The sequence below is a fragment of the Erpetoichthys calabaricus genome, chromosome 1, assembly GCF_900747795.2.
Source record: "Erpetoichthys calabaricus chromosome 1, fErpCal1.3, whole genome shotgun sequence".
NCBI lineage: Eukaryota > Metazoa > Chordata > Cladistia > Polypteriformes > Polypteridae > Erpetoichthys > Erpetoichthys calabaricus.
In genome coordinates, this window is record NC_041394.2 from 213,362,845 (window position 1) to 213,379,391 (window position 16,547).

At 39.2% G+C, this 16,547-nt stretch overlaps 1 protein-coding gene across 2 annotated transcripts in view; it reads left to right on the forward strand.

Annotated features, from left to right (window-relative positions):
* Window positions 1-16,547, forward strand: part of strip2 (striatin interacting protein 2) — a 173,651-nt gene that overhangs the window by 126,270 nt on the left and 30,834 nt on the right. For both annotated transcript variants that reach the window (XM_051923656.1, XM_028811371.2), the window contains 2 exons: window positions 6,747-6,818; window positions 8,116-8,190. In XM_051923656.1, coding sequence (XP_051779616.1) covers window positions 6,747-6,818; window positions 8,116-8,190 — 147 coding nt within the window. The remainder of the gene's footprint in view (window positions 1-6,746; window positions 6,819-8,115; window positions 8,191-16,547) is intronic.

Sequence of the window (16,547 nt, forward strand, 5' to 3'; positions counted from 1 at the left end):
AATGTGGTTGAAGCTTATACATGTGGGAAGAAGGCAAATCATTTAAAAAATTATTAGTATTATATGACAACAACCTCAGTGAGGCTAGCTCTTTGTGCTTCAGTATATCAACACCCTACAAAAGAAAACGTTAAGCATGGAAAAACAGAATTTAATGTGCTAAATTTTAAGAGATTACAATACAGTATGATCCTAATGATTGTACATCTTCCATACCCACTAATCTGTGCACAAGGCTTAATCTAAACTTGGATGTATCATCAGTTCATCGCAAAGAAGGAGTGGTTGATATATTATTTAACATATATAGTATGCCTAGTTCATCATATATAAACTAAATAAATGCCTAAATAATTGGAAAAAAATAAACAAACAGAACTGTTGTGTGTTTTGGAACATTCTTCTTTTATTAATGTAAGAACATTGGAAACAAATAGTCAATATAGCAAAACATAGCCTACCTTTCCTGTTCACGTTTTCTTTTTTTTTTTTGGAAATGCTGCTTTCAAGTATAGAACTTGACGCATCGTTCCATTTTTGTCTGTCTGTCATGTTATATATGATATATCATATTCATCATTTTATTCACCCTTTCCTAATGATGGTTACATTGGTAACAAATTGAATTGGATTGATCAGTCCACCCTATGCACAGCAATTTCCTCCAATTTCTCTTCAGGATTTCCCAGAGATTACTAGACCAATAGAGAGATATAATCCCTCCAGTGTGTCCTGAGTACACTCCACTGGCTTCTTCCAGTGTGCTGCACCTGGCACATCTTGGTCTGAAGAAGATTCCATATTAGAAATTGTGACATAGTTAATGTCAAACTTTAAAAGGCTGATTTGAAATTACAGAAAAGAAACCAGGTGTTACTGATATAATAGTATATAAATGCATTTACCTAATTTACCTAAAGCCTTTAGTTCCATGGGATATACCTGCAATTGGTTTTTGTTCAGTTTTCCATACTTTTTTTCCTTGATAACATACAATGGTATGTGTTGGTAGTCAGAATCACCATTAATACACAATTAATTGTGCAACTTTACTCATTAGAAAAAACTATGTACTTGTGTTTCTCAGTAGTGTAACTTTCAAATTCAAGAAGAGGGGTTCATTTCAGGTTCTGATCTTGGCATTGTGTTTCAAGATTATTCTTTTTGGTTCACTCTCAACTTGCTGCTAGGTTCTCACTTTTGTTTTTGACTTCTGCCTAACTTTGCTTCCTTTCATATTGTATTTATCACCCTGTGTCTTGCATTCACAATAATTCTTGTGCTCAAAACATTAGACTAATATAATGGTTATGTCATAAACAATATTTTTATTGTGGTGTTAAATTACTTGTTTCTTTGTTTTATTATATACTACAGTTAACTTGTTAGTAGAATGAAGGAAACCTACCCCATTCTTCAAAAAAAAAAAAAAAATTAAAACCTTATGTTGAATCTCAATCTTGTAAAAATATATTATAGTGCAAGAGGTTCCACTAATAGTTTTGTCTAGCCTCTGGTAACATTTTCTGGATAAATATTAGGAACTATTGCTCTAATATTTATGTAACTGACTTTATTTTGAAATTCAGCTCCTTCATGTGTCTGTGGAGATCTTTTGCATGGTTTATTCTCATATCCTCTTTTCACTATCTAGTCTCTATTCTGTATATATTGTTGTGTTTTTGTTCTTTTCTGTCGGGTATTTTGAATTCTGAATTGCATTAATTTTTCTAGTTTGTTTTCATGACATTTTGTATAGTTTTTGTCATTATTACAGTTATTTCGCAGTGGTATTATCTTATTTGGGTGTCTTCTACAGTCATCAAAGTTTGGTCAGATTTTTGTGTTATCACAGCTGTGTTGTTTGTAGTAACAACATCCATTGCTAATCAGTTGTTTGCACATTTTCACAACATTTGTTATCATTGTGTTATCCCTAGACAAGATGGGGACAAAGAACTCTCATTAACACCTTTATTTCTACTGTCAGAGGAAACTTAAAGAAGCTTGTAGAAAGATTTAATGCTTTGAATTGAAGTGAAATTAAGTGAACTGTGGTCCAAAATACTAAAAATAATCTCTCAAAAAGAAGCAAAAAAGCAAGGGGAAATGATTATCAAGGGAAATGGTACACCAAAGAAATATTCCATTGTCTGATTTACCATGGACCATATGGTGCAAAACTGCAAAATAAACATTATTTTCCATCTTACTGTAAGTTTTGTTTCGAAAAAATAAAATCTTATTTTACAGCTTATTGTTGTTTATAATTTGAATTAGATATATATGTAGGCATCAAAATCTTTTAAGCGCTTACGGCCTCTAAAGGTCTTAATCCCGCCCTGGTCAAAATATTCCAGTTGCTTAGATTGATTATACATCGGAGGACTTCTGATTTGATCAAATCTGAACAAATCATCCACCTCAGTGAGAAAACAGGCTTTCTCAACAAAAAGCAATGATGAAAGGAGACAGACTGTCTATGATCTTAGCACTAGCAAAATGAACTAAATACATTTATATTAGATATTGCATAAAAAGACACCATACCAATTGCTGGGATACATTACTTCCAAAGTTCAGCTGGTGGAAAAAATGATGATGTGCTTATTCCATCTGTAACAACATGAAAAACAGAGAAGACAACAAAAGTGCACCATCCTCTATAGGAAAATCAAATAGTAATGATTGAGATGAACCAGAGGAAGTGAGGAGGCAGATGACAGATTCTGTTCAAAAGTGTGTAGTATTTATCAAGTACAGAAAATTAAAGTGTCACATTGCGATTAAAAAAAATAGGTAAATCTTGAATAAAATCATATCTAGAAAATGGTTTCTTCTGGAGTACAATAAATAGAATTAATACACAGCAAAATCAATCATAAAGTTCTTCCTTTCCCTCTGCCAAGACAGAGAGACAAATTCCCCTTAGTGCTGACCATCGTAAGAAGAGATCACACCAACCTTCCCCACTACGTGGAGTGAGCACTGAAGTCGAAATCAACAACGGGAGTCTAAAACCAATTTTAATAAAATCAATTTCTGTATTCTTTTATTCTTGGTGAGAGATTGTGAGACTGATTTGAGTTTTGGGCAGACTGGGAAAAGAAAAAACTGTTCACCCTTTTATCACCTAGCTTGTTCATTAGCCAAAGAGAGAACAGAAAAAAACATAACAGTTCAATTTGAGGTCATCCGTAAATTAGGAACATCTTAATTTATGACATAGGAGTACAGAAAAACAAAGCAGTACCAGGCACCTACATTATCTAAAGACTGTAACCTTCTCAGTACCCACACAAACCCATTTTAAGCAGTTCTCTTAAAGTTCATAGCATTATTTATAAAGAGGTTACATTCTTATAATTTTAATATCTTCATTAGATTATATTTGTTTGGTTAGATTAATAATCCTTATTTATTAATTCATAGATAACAATTTTCTTATACAGTGGAACCTCGAGATACGAGTTTAATTCATTCCAGCACTGAGCTCGTATAGCGAATTTCTCGTATCTAGAACAAACTTCCCCATTGAAAATAATGGAAATCCAGTTAATCCGTTCCGCACCCCAAAAATATTAACATAAAAATCAATTTTTCTAACAAATAACACTGATAAATAATATATACTGTAGTCTACCTTTAATAAATAACACTGGTAAATAATATAACTGATTATTAAAAGAATCAAAACAGGTGTCCAAAGTGCAGTAGAGCATTCAATAAATCTTTAAATAAATAATCCTTAAAACAGTTGTGAAGTGGAGGTTTAAAATACACAAGAATAACAATCCTTTAACATGAGGTTAAAACGTCAACAGGAAGCAGTCTTTAAAAAACAGATGACAATCCCCGGTGCTTCTTCTCTGTTAGTGTCAGCGTCTCACCTGCTTCTCCCATGCGGGCTCTGCAACAGGCGAGACACTCTTAATGCACCTGACCTTCTCTACACCGTCCTGCTTCAGCTGTTTGGCTCGCCTGTTTAGCTCACTATTCAGCTACACGTGGGCCTGCACTCGCTCGCTCTCCCGCACCGACTTTCTCCTACTGCTGCTGCTGCTTCCTGCCTGCCTGCCTGCCTCCTCCTCCTCCTCCTGCAACCTCCGTTCTCTCTCATCTCTTTTCTTTTACTTCTTCTCCCCCTTAACCAGCTCGCGCTTCTCTATATATGCGGGGAGGACATGGCAGCTGCAGCCCATCAGCCACAGGAACAATTATGGATGTGGGCAGTTTCCCACCTGTGCACTTATGTGAGAAACGCCCACATTGCAGATCGCCCTGCGGCTCGCTACAGCTACCACGCCCCCTCACTAAGCCGCGAGCTATACCCACAGCCTGGCTCGTGGCTCGTTACGCGAGCCAATGCTCGTATTTAGATCTGAATTTTTTGCTCATACTTTCCTCGTATCTTGAATTTCTCGTATACAGAGCTGTTCGTATCTCGAGGTTCCACTGTATTTTTAAGCAAGAGTGAAGAAAACAATCACATTGATTCATAATATCACAGGGTGTTCTGTTAATATCAAGAGGTTAGCATTTTCACATAGAAGAATTAAGTCAGTCTCATATTCTGTGCATAAATATAATTCCTTTCCTACCTAAATGCAGATCAAATCATATAGAAGTATAAAATCATATAGTTCTCTGCAGCATGATTAATACAAAATACAGTCATTGGTATTTTGTGAGTTAAATACTTATAATCATCTGTGGTGGGCTGGCTTCCTGCCCGGGGTCTGCTTCCTGCCTTGCACCCTGTGTTGGCTGAGATTGGCTCCAGTAGACCCCCGCAACCCTGCAGTTAGGATATAGCAGGTTGGATAATGGATGGATAGATGGATACTTATAAACATTACAGTTAATAATGTTTTTTCTGCGTTCTCAGTGGCAAAGCCTTTATTGATCTCCTTCCGCTCTGCCCCACTCTTCAATGATGTTGCAGTGCTCTGGATTCTCTCAGGATTCTCTGTTCACAATAATCTGCACAATCAACAGATTGAAATACCGCCACTCTACAGAATTTGTAAACAGTCATCGGTCCTGCTTCTCGGATTAACAATCAGGAGATCTGATGCTGTTGGTCCTGCTCTCTTGCTAGTAAGGTAAACCTCAAGGCTGAACTTCTTTCATTTGTTTCTCTCTGTTCTCTTTTAACACTTAACTGACCCTTTTTAATACTTGCTTAATCCATCTGATGCTTGTTAAGCACAGAGCTGCACCCTCAGTTACCAACTATTGAGATCACACGTGTGAGCAGTGTTTCCGTGTTGATTCAGCTACCGGCAAGACCATTAAAATCATTAATAAATCAATTTCTTTAAAACCCCCAGAGACATGACTCACAATAACTAGATGCAAAATGTTGGCCACATAATACCTAATGTATGCAACAGACATGTTCCATATAACGAGACATAACAATTGTAACAGATGCAAGTTTGAGAGGCTGGGGCACAGACACCCCACTTAGGTCAATAAAAGGCACCTAGGAACCAGTGATGGAACCCACATAGCATGAATTGCATGGAGGTAATCTGGTCATACAGAATAATATCTAATTTCATCAAATAGCCCGAGGAAATGAACAGCACGAAAATATCTATGGCATTCACCACACACAACAAGACAACAACAAATGCATCTCAAACGAGACAACAAATACAAAGGAACAACACCACACTGCAAATCTGATTGCCCTAAACTGATGGAAGAGCAGCTGAACATGCAAAAATATTAATAAATTGTCTTATAGGTGACATTCTAATATTTCTGTCTCTAGGAAACCCTCCATAAATGCTATAATATGAAAATTTTAAATCAAATGCTTCTCAGATTACTCCTGCCAAATTTTGCAAAACCACCAAAAATATTACCATGGCACTAATTCATTACAGTAATCTCTCTAAAAAACTGACATCAAGATGGAAATATTTTTTGGTTATGACATCAGTAGCAAGTGATTTAAATGCCTTAGGGATAGATCAGCCATACATACAGCTCCTTAAGGAAAAGACTGTGTGCAGTATGAACCCAAAGTTTCTGCCAAAAATGTTATAGAATTTAATCTCTCATAAGCATTTGCATTTTCATCATTATTCCCACCATCACTCTTATTCTGAGGAAGAAGAAAACACTTGTGGATTTAAAGAGTCTGTGGGATGGTACGTAATTTACATTCTGAAACCCACAACCTATTCTGGGAGTGCAAGGCAGTAAACAGCTGTGGACAGGACAACCGTCCATCATAGGGCGTACCCAGGTCCAGTTTGGAATTTTCAATTGACCCAAAACACTTCTCTTTGGGGATTTGTGAGCAAGACCAAAGTACTTGAAGGAAAGTCCACATAGGCACAGGGAGAATTTGCAAGTTGCACATAGGCATCAACCAAATGTTGTATTTGATCCATGATGCAGAAACACTACCTACTTTGTCACTCTGTCATCCTTGTTTGTGTATTACACTGACCAAAATAGCAAAGGCACAATTTTCCAGAGAACTTTTTCTGTCTCCATGGTACAGGAGAACTCATTGCACCAAGGTTCAAAATCAGTATCTCAACTTAACTTCCTGAGTACATAGCATGTTATGATCTTGAAGATCAAAGTATGCAAAGAGAAGCAAGAGCACTTTCCTTCTTTGCAATGAGTATGGCATGGGCTCCTTTTTCCCAGTAATTAATTTCTGTACTTTGAATATCAGGAACTTTTAACTTAGGATGCTCATGTGTGTGTTTTAATTCTAGCACAAATACATATCAATTGCAGAAGTTCAGATCAAAAGGGAGAATGAGCTGCAAGAGTGTCCAATGACATTGGTACGTACGTTAGTTAAACTTCATTTATTTCCAATGGTGTTTACTAGCTTGTTTCAACGTCTTTAGCTTTTCTTTTTCATTGTATATCTATCTTGTGATTCTGTCCATGAAAATAATAATTTGCTGTACTTCCAAAGAATTTAAGTACATGAAAGTACATTTAAGTTCATTTGAAAGTATGGGTTAGAGATGGAGTCGTTTATAACCTGCCATAAGTGGAGTGGTAACATTTCTGCACATGTGTGTATATATGTGTCTATTAAAATCTAATCTGTAACATATGTAAGCTGTATACTATAAACAGAACCTATGCTGCTAACATTTTGGGATAAGTGAGTGTAGGCACCACTCCAGAGGGCATTCCACAAATTCTGCATAAAGAATTAATAAAAAAGCCATTATGGGCTAAAATGAATAAAGCCATCACTATCTTGTATTATGTGTAAAGTTCCTTTTGCTTATTTTAAGCACTTATCTATACATGTATTAAGTTGCATTTTTCAAGTTTCTGCCTTGAAATCTGAAGATTGTCCAGATCTTTATGAATTGTTCTTGCTACCTCCTTGATATTTTCTATGCTTCCAGTTTTAGTGGTGTGTGCAAATTTCATGAGTTTATCAACTACTTCAGCTTATTTCATTAATTTCAGTTAGAAAAAGCAACAGTCCAAGCACAATTTTATGAGGGTCTCACGTATGACTTCATCCCATATGAAACATTCGTCTCTTTACTTTTTGTCTCCTGTCAACTAACCAACTTGAAATCCAGATTTGTACGTTATCTTTGATGCCCGTGGCTTATAGTGTTGAATTTCGTCTTTAGTATGGATGGAATTGTATCAAAGTCTAAGTAAATTTTATCATGATTTGTGTCTCTATTACTCTAATTGTCTGTTCAATACAGTGTATGAATGTCTGGCTTCTGGTTAATTCTTCTTTAAAAGGTACCTAGTTTTGCTTGTTTTGACATTTTCATGATTGCACATGGCTGCCCTTACATAAAACCATTCACACCAGAAGGAACTTGTTTATTGATACAAGTGCACACATTGTGTTAGATGCAGAATTACTGCTGACTATGTTAAGGCAATCTCAGCATAGAAATTTATCCTATCAAAACAATGAAAAGGCAGGATTTTCACTTCAAAATATAACGAATCAACAAGTTTTCTAACGACATGTTTATTACAAAAAAATTAATTTTCCTAATTGGACATAGGTTTTCACTTACTGTGTTGGCAAAAAAAGAGAATTGTGTTCAATTTGATCTTAACTCTCTATTGAACTTTCTATGACAGGGAGAGGAGGAAATTGAAGAGACTCCCACAGAAATCCTGTATCAGGGAATGCTGCCTAACTTATCTCAGTATGTGGTAAGCTATTAGAAACCATGTTTACTTTTGTGTCTGATTATAGATTTTTCCCAGTTGGCTTCACACACCAGTATTTATTTAACCGTACATAGAAAATGTAATACAAAACAACACAAAGGAACAATTGATTCTAAATACTTAATTGAAAAAATTCTGTTAGATGCAGTAAAGTGAAGTAAAGTGCAGGCGAGTGGCAGCCTTTCCAGCACACCCTACTTACAAGCAATATCAAAAAAAACAAATCAGTAGTGTAAAGGCGGTCATGCAGCACACACAGCTCCAGTGCTCTCAGTGCATATAAAGTGTATAAGGTCAATATGGTAGAAATGAAATGAAAAGGGTAGAAATGAAACGTCGATGATTAACACTAGAATTGCCAGAGCCTACGAAAAAACTCGTATATCCGGCCCACCTTAAATCGCTTCTTAAATCCGTTCACACCTCTCCGCCAGCATCCTTTGTCCTCTAAATGTGCTGATAAAAGACAAGCTGCCAGCAGCCGGCTATTCCATCCCCCCACCGACTTAGAACGTGAGCGAAGTTTTCCCAGCTCACGTCTTGATTGATTATGTGGGAGTGAAGTGGAGTTTTACAGTGGAAATGAGAGATCATTATTCTAAAGTAATCTGTGTAAACACATTGTTAAAACAGAAACTTTTTCATATTTTAGTAATAAATGTTACAAAATGTAGTAGGCATAAACTATAGAATATATAAAGCCCGGGTTCCAAAGATCAAATAAACACTTTCACAAAAGCTTCAAGAGTAATTCAACAGCTTCCGTGGCGTAGCGCGCTAAGATTTGCCTCTTAGTGCAGAGTAGCTTTTCCTTGCCTCACAGACCTCAGTTCGATTCTCCGCTGGGGATGAAGTGTTGCTTTTTTTTTCTTTTCTTTTTAACCTCAAACGGACATAAAATTTATACATTGGTATGCACGGTCAGTTACTGAGATCGTTATATTTTCATGTGGGATGCTCCTTTTAAAATATTTTTTTAACAATTGAGACTGCAATTAACAGGAACAACTGTCCTTATAACTTATTTTTAAGATCCATAACACACAGACAGACAGAGCACTGCGTAATAGAGAGACAGACAGGCAGAGAAGTCACTAGATATATAAATAAACAGGGAGGCCACGTGTACTGAAAGAAAAAAAGAACATGTGCGTTGTCCCTGACTCTCTAAGTAAGATCGGGGGAGGGGTGATGTTAGAGCGCCTGCGCTTATTCAGTGCAGCTGGGACAACGCACATGTTCTGTGAGGCAAGGAAAAGCTACTCTGCACTAAGAGGCAAATCTTAGCGCGCTACGCCACGGAAGCTGTTGAATTACTCTTGAAGCTTTTGTGAAAGTGTTTATTTGATCTTTGGAACCCGGGCTTTATATATTCTATAGTTTATGCCTACTACATTTTGTAACATTTATTACTAAAATATGAAAAAGTTTCTGTTTTAACAATGTGTTTACACAGATTACTTTAGAATAATGATCTCTCATTTCCACTGTAAAACTCCACTTCACTCCCACATAATCAATCAAGACGTGAGCTGGGAAAACTTCGCTCACGTTCTAAGTCGGTGGGGGGATGGAATAGCCGGCTGCTGGCAGCTTGTCTTTTATCAGCACATTTAGAGGACAAAGGATGCTGGCGGAGAGGTGTGAACGGATTTAAGAAGCGATTTAAGGTGGGCCGGATATACGAGTTTTTTCGTAGGCTCTGGCAATTCTAGTGTTAAACGAAGAACAAATAAAAGCACAGAGAAAAGAGACTCAAATGTGTTGGACAGAAAAAAGAGCAAAAAAGAATAATCGAGGTGCAAATTCACAAAATAAGGAAAGTAATTATCAGCCCGGAACAAGTGGAATTGAAAAAAAAGCACATCCAATCTGGCTCTTAATTAAATGACAATGAGTAAAAGACAAAGTAGAACTTCATAGAGATGTTTACAAATGTTGGCGCTAAACACATGCAGAGCAGGTTAGGGACTATGAAACCAGGGAAATTAGAAAGGCTCAAAAAAAAAAAAAACATTGGCGCTATACACATGTGGAGAAAGTTAAAGGATAAGAAAGTAGGAAAATTAGAAAATATAAAAAAGTAAAGATCGCAGTAGCACAAACAAACAAACTGCCTCATTTAACTATGCACCAGTCTAACTTTGGTTTTGCACAATAATTACTACACTATTGCACCTTAACACCTAATTCTACTTTATTCACATAATTTTACTTATTTATCATGTTCTACTATACTGTTATCTTTCGATCTATAACTTTTTGTTAATCTAACTGATATTCTTCTAACTTTGCACAGTTTTTGATAAGCGGATCAGGATGCATTTCACTGCGTGTTGTCCTGTATAACTATGCATGTGACAAAGAATCTTGAGAATTTCAAAAACGGAGTTTACCGCACATGCATTTATTGGTTACTTTGTTAATGTATATATATTTATCTGACTGCTTATTTAAAAACCTAAATTTACCCCAGGAGTCAAAAACGTTCTGTCTAGCCCTTGTACAAAAACCTAGACAAAAGCTGGGGTATCACCTTGGTAACCCCATGTACTTTTGGAACTGGGAGAGGAAAATAGCACGACTTTACAGACAGGAGTCCAATGCAGAACTCTACTTACTTTGTTACTTTGTAAAAAAAAATTATTAAATGCTGATGATGTAGATCGTTTTGTCTATGCTGAAATTCCAAACAGAGAAACTTACCCTGACCTCATTAAAAAGATTCAACATATTGGGACTCACAAGATTATAAATATTGTTTTTACAGAAGTTCTGAAATAAAAGTGAAACTAATGAAATAGCAACAATTCAAAGAAAAAACAAAAAGTGTGTATCCGGAAAACCAAATACGGGGGTTGGCGAGCGAAGCGAGCAGGGGGCGAAGCCCCCTAGTTTTCTGTATTTTTCTCTATTTCACTGTCAACTCCTACCACTTTCTTTTATGTGGACTAGTTCCCTAGACACTTTCTACACTTTTTTACTACTCATTACTACTTGGAAATGGATTTTTACACGCCGAGACTCGTCTATTCAAGTAGTCAACTTCAAGCACTGAGAACAAATGCCCGAGCTGGTGTGGTCCCCCATTTACCTGACGAGGTAAGAAGGTCGTATCGTGGCAGCAGAGCCGGCGCTAAGATAAAAGCCAAGCGTCTAGAGAGAAAGTGGCGATACAAACCTTCGGTGCCTTCTGTGACCTTGGGAAATGTGAACTCGCTGCCAAATAAGATTGACGAACTGGCTGCGCTGGTGAAAAATGTCAGGACCTATAGAGAATGCAGTTTGTTGTGTTTTACTGAAACGTGGCTAACAGCTAACATCCCAGATGCTAACGTGGAGCACAGTTAGAGCGAACAGAGACGCAAGTACCTGCGGGAAGAACAAAGGAGGTGGACTCGCACTCTTATGTCAATACAAGATAGTGCAACTCTGGACATGTAAACGTTAAAATCTCCTCTTGCTGCAGTGACATCGAACTGTTGGCCGTAAGTTTGCGTCCCTATTACTTGCCCAGAGAGCTTGGAAACGTCATTGTTGTTTCTGTTTACATCCCTCCTCAGGCGGATGTGAAGATAGCGAGTGACATCATCCACTCAGCTGTTGCTAAACCGCAAACGCAGCACCCCGAGGCACTTGTGCTAATTGCTAGAGACTTTAATCATGTGACGCTGGACAAAACATTACCTGCCTTCTCCCAGTATGTGGATTGTAACACCCGGGGAAATAGGACTATTGACTTACAAACGTTAAAGATACATACAGCGCCACCCCGCTGCCTGCGCTTGGGAAAGCAGATCATGACCTGGTTCTGCTTCAGCCTCACTACAAACCAAGAGTGAGAGAGCTACCTACAACCACACGCTCATTCAGGAAGTGGTCCCCTGAGGCAGAGCAGGCTCTGAGAGAATGCTTTGGAGCTACGGAATGGGATGTCCTGCAGGGGTCACATGGTGAGAACGCTGAGGAGGTTGTTGACTGCAGTACTGATTACATCAACCTCTGTATGGACATTGTAGTTCCAGTAAGAACAGTACGCTGCTATGCTAACAACAAGCCATGGATTACAAGTGACATCAAGGGCCTTTTGAACCAGAAGAAAAGGGCTTTTAAAGGCGGTGATCAGCATGAGCTCAAGCGCGTGCAGAAGGAACTCCAAGTCCAGCTCAGGGCAGCGAAGGAGCAGTACAGGAGAAAGCTGGAGCAGAAGTTGCAGAACAACAGCATGAAGGAAGTGTGGGATGGGATGAAGATCATTATTGGCTGCAGCTCGAAGCGGGGTGCCACCATCGAGAGAGATGTGAAGAGAGCAAACCAGATGAACAACTTTTTTATCAGGTTTGACCACCCTAACACACTCTCACCTCAGAGTACTGCACCCTCCAACCATTCTTCTGCTGACACCAGCATAAGAGAGAGTTTCGCCCAACCCACAATTACAGCAGTGCAGGTGAGCAGAGAGCTGAGGAGACTTTATGCCAGCAAAGCAGTGGGTCCAGATGGAGTATCGCCACGACTGCTGAAGGCCTGTGCGTTGGAGCTGGGGAGTCCTCTACAGCGCATCTTCAACCTGAGCCTGGAACAGGGGAGAGTCCCGAGGCTTTGGAAAACATCTTGCATCACCCCCGTCCCAAAGATATCACGTCCTAGTGAGCTGAACGACTTCCGGCCTGTCACTCTGACGTCACATGTGATGAAGACCATGGAGCGGCTGCTGCTTCACCACCTAAGGCCACAGGTCCACCACGCCCTCGACCCTCTGCAGTTCGCATACCAGGAGAAGGTGGGAGTGGAGGATGCCATCATCTACATGCTACACTGATCCCTCTCCCACTTGGACAGAGGCAGTGGTGCTGTAAGAATTATGTTTCTAGACTTCTCTAGCGCCTTCAACACCATCCAGCCTCCGCTCCTTAGGGACAAGCTGACAAGAGATAGGAGTAGATTCATACCTGGTGTCATGGATCGTGGACTATCTTACAGACAGACCTCAGTATGTGCGTCTCGGGAACTGCAGGTCTGACATTGTGGTCAGCAACACTTTCTCCAGTCCTGTTCAGCCTATATACGTCAGACTTCCAATACAACTCGGAGTTCTGCCACGTGCAAAAGTTCGCTGACGATACTGCTATTGTGGGCTGCATCAGGAATTGGCAGGAAGAGGAGTATAGGAACTTAATCAAAGACTTTGTTAAATGGTGCAACTCAAACCACCTACAATGAACACCAGCAAAACCAAGGAGCTGGTGGTGGATTTTACGAGGACCAGGCCCCTCGTGGACCCCGTGATCATCAGAGGTGACTGTGTGCAGAGGGTGCAAACCTATAAATACCTGGGAGTGCAGCTGGATGATAAATTGGACTGGACTGCCAATACTGATGCTCTGTGTAAGAAAGGACAGAGCCGACTATACTTCCTTAGAAGGCTGGAGTCTTTCAACATCTGCTGCAGATGCAGCAGATGTTTTATCAGACGGTTGTGGCGAGCGCCCTCTTCTACGCAATGGTGTGCTGGGGAAGCAGCATAAAGAAGAGGGACACCTCATGCCTGGACAAACTGGTGAGGAAGGCAGGCTCTATTGCAGATGTTCTATCAGACGGTTGTGGCGAGCGCCCTCTTCTACGCGGTGGTGTGCTGGGGAGGCAGCATTAAGAGGAAAGATGCCTCACGCCTGGACAAACTGGTGAGGAAGGCAGGCTCTATTGTTGGCATGGAGCTGGACAGTTTGACATCTGTGGCAGAGCGACGGGCACTGAGCAGGCTCCTGTCAATCATGGAGAATCCACTCATCCACTAAACAGTATCATCTCCAGACAGAGGAGCAGCTTCAGCAACAAACTGCTGTCACTGTCCTGCTCCACTGACAGACTGTGGAGTTTGTTCCTCCCCCACACTATGTGACTCTTCAATTTCACCCCATAAACCTTAAAATTATACAAAGTTATTGTCTGTCTGTATACCTGCATTGTTATCGGCATTGTTATCACTCTTTAATTTAATATTGTTCTTTATCAGTATGCTGCTGCTGGAGTATGTGAATTTCCCCTTGGGATTAATAAAGTATCTATCTATCTATCTATCTATCTATCTATCTATCTATCTATCTATCTATCTATCTATCTATCTATCTATCTATCTATCTATCTATCTATCTATCTATCTATCTATCTATCTATCTATCTATCTATCTATCTATCTATCTATCTATCTATCTATCTATCTATCTATCTATCTATCTATCTGACCTAGCATAAAGTTACAACTGAAATACCACCCACAAAAGCAAGTTTATATCCATCTGTTAAGTACAACACAGTCAGTTATTATTAAATACAGGACAGTTGCTTAAGAGTATAAGGTAGAAAAAATGGGGTTTTCAGTCTCTAGTGTGATTTCAGTTTTAAAATAGAAGCAGACTTAACCTATTAAGACAGTTTCACAAAGTAAAAGCTTTTTATTATTAAGTTTTAATTGGTTTAATTAATAATCATAAACAAACTTGACAAAACCACAGTAAAGTACATTATATTAGGACAGTAAAACACCACCTCCAATCCCAACTAACCCTCTCCCCTAATCTGTGTTCCTACTCACCCCACCATTGTATGAACAGAGATAGCCATGAAGTAGAAGATACAACGGCATTAAGGGCAATAGAGAGAGAAGAAAAACTCAACACCACTACATGGGCACAGAGAACTGCCTCTTCAAAAAACAAGATCTAGACACACCATACACTTGTGCCACAGATAATTCTAGTATAAGATTGAAAAAGGTATTTTGCCAGAAATTAATAAAATAAAAAAAAAATTAATAACAATTGTGCCCTACAGAGAATATCTTCTGCTGAAATAGAGACAGAAAGTTGAGGGGAGAAAGGGATTTTGTAGAAAAGAAAGAGAGATGAGAGAGGCCAATACATTATAGCAGTAAACCATAACCATAGGGCATTCTCAGAATATGTGTAGGATGGCACCTAGAGACTTGGAGGAACAAAAGAAACACAAGGGGTCATCTGAAAAGCCCATAGTAAAGCATCTGCTGAGGTTAAATGCAAGCAGTGTACAAATATAAATTGTGAATGTTGGTTTTCTCAGGGTTGCATATAACACTGGCTTTATTTTTGGAGTGTAAGTGCCTTAACAGATAGACTGGAACCTGGACTGTGATGAAGGGTGAGTCCTGGCTTAGCCTTGGAGGCTGTAATGGACGATACTATAGATAAAGGCGTAACCCGCCCAGGATGAGACCTGATTATTATCTCAGTTGTGGTGAAAGATTAATGGATAAAGTGTGGGACACTGTCAAGAAAAAATCCTTCCCCACTACAGTAGATGGCAGTGCTTCTCTAGTATGGTCCCTGTATGGACACCTGCAAGGCGACATAGAATTCAAAGTCCAGAAGGACAGTCCATTTGGGGTTCTTGAGTGTTGCCAGAGGGTGCAGCCGGGAGAAGACCTCCCTGTTTTATGGATCTTCTTCATGATCCAGAAGTGCTTCCACTATTCAACCACTGCCAATTTGATCAAAGTATAAATGCTCAATGGTATAGCTCGCAGTGGCGGACCATCAGGGCCTGCAAGGCCTTCTCTGCTGGCCTAAAAAAATATCTGAATCACAAACTGATGTTAATTATATTTTGTCCATGAATACTTATTAAATAATTCCAAATAGTCTGTCCGCTTCCTTTCATAGCTTTTCCGATGGTTGTGCTGCTTCCAGACATGTATTTTCGTATTAAAGCATTTAACCAACCACATTTCAGCCATCATTTGTTGCCAGGCAGGGTCAAAGTCAAAGAAGTCTGCCCAGAGGCCTTCACAATCCGTTCTGCAGGCCCTCTAACACAAAATAAATGTCGATTAAACTGTTGTTTCAACCAATCAGATTTTGAGTTGGTTTCACTAGGGCCCTCTAGCAGGCGTACGGCAACGTCACCATATTCAGACCCGTTGATTGGATAGGATGGTGTAATAGCTATTTTGTCACCCCACAATGGCTGAAGGAGGAGAAGAAATAGATTTGGTGGCAGATTTACTTTCAAGGCCATTTTCAAGACGGACTTTTCAAGAAAAGCTGGACATTGTTAAGAAAGATCGGACAACTCCGAAGCTAGCTAGCCTGTCACAACCAGGGGGAGGATTTGTCCGCCACTTTCAGGTTACCAACTACGAGCGGTACCCCTGGCTCACAGGGTCCGAGGAACACTGCAAATTGTATTGCTGGGAGTGCTTGTTATTTTCCACTGGTCGACATGGTGTTTGGAGCCACACTGGGTTTGTAAATTTGACTTGCCTAACCAAGGCAGCAATGAGACATCAAAGCACTGCCGGACAC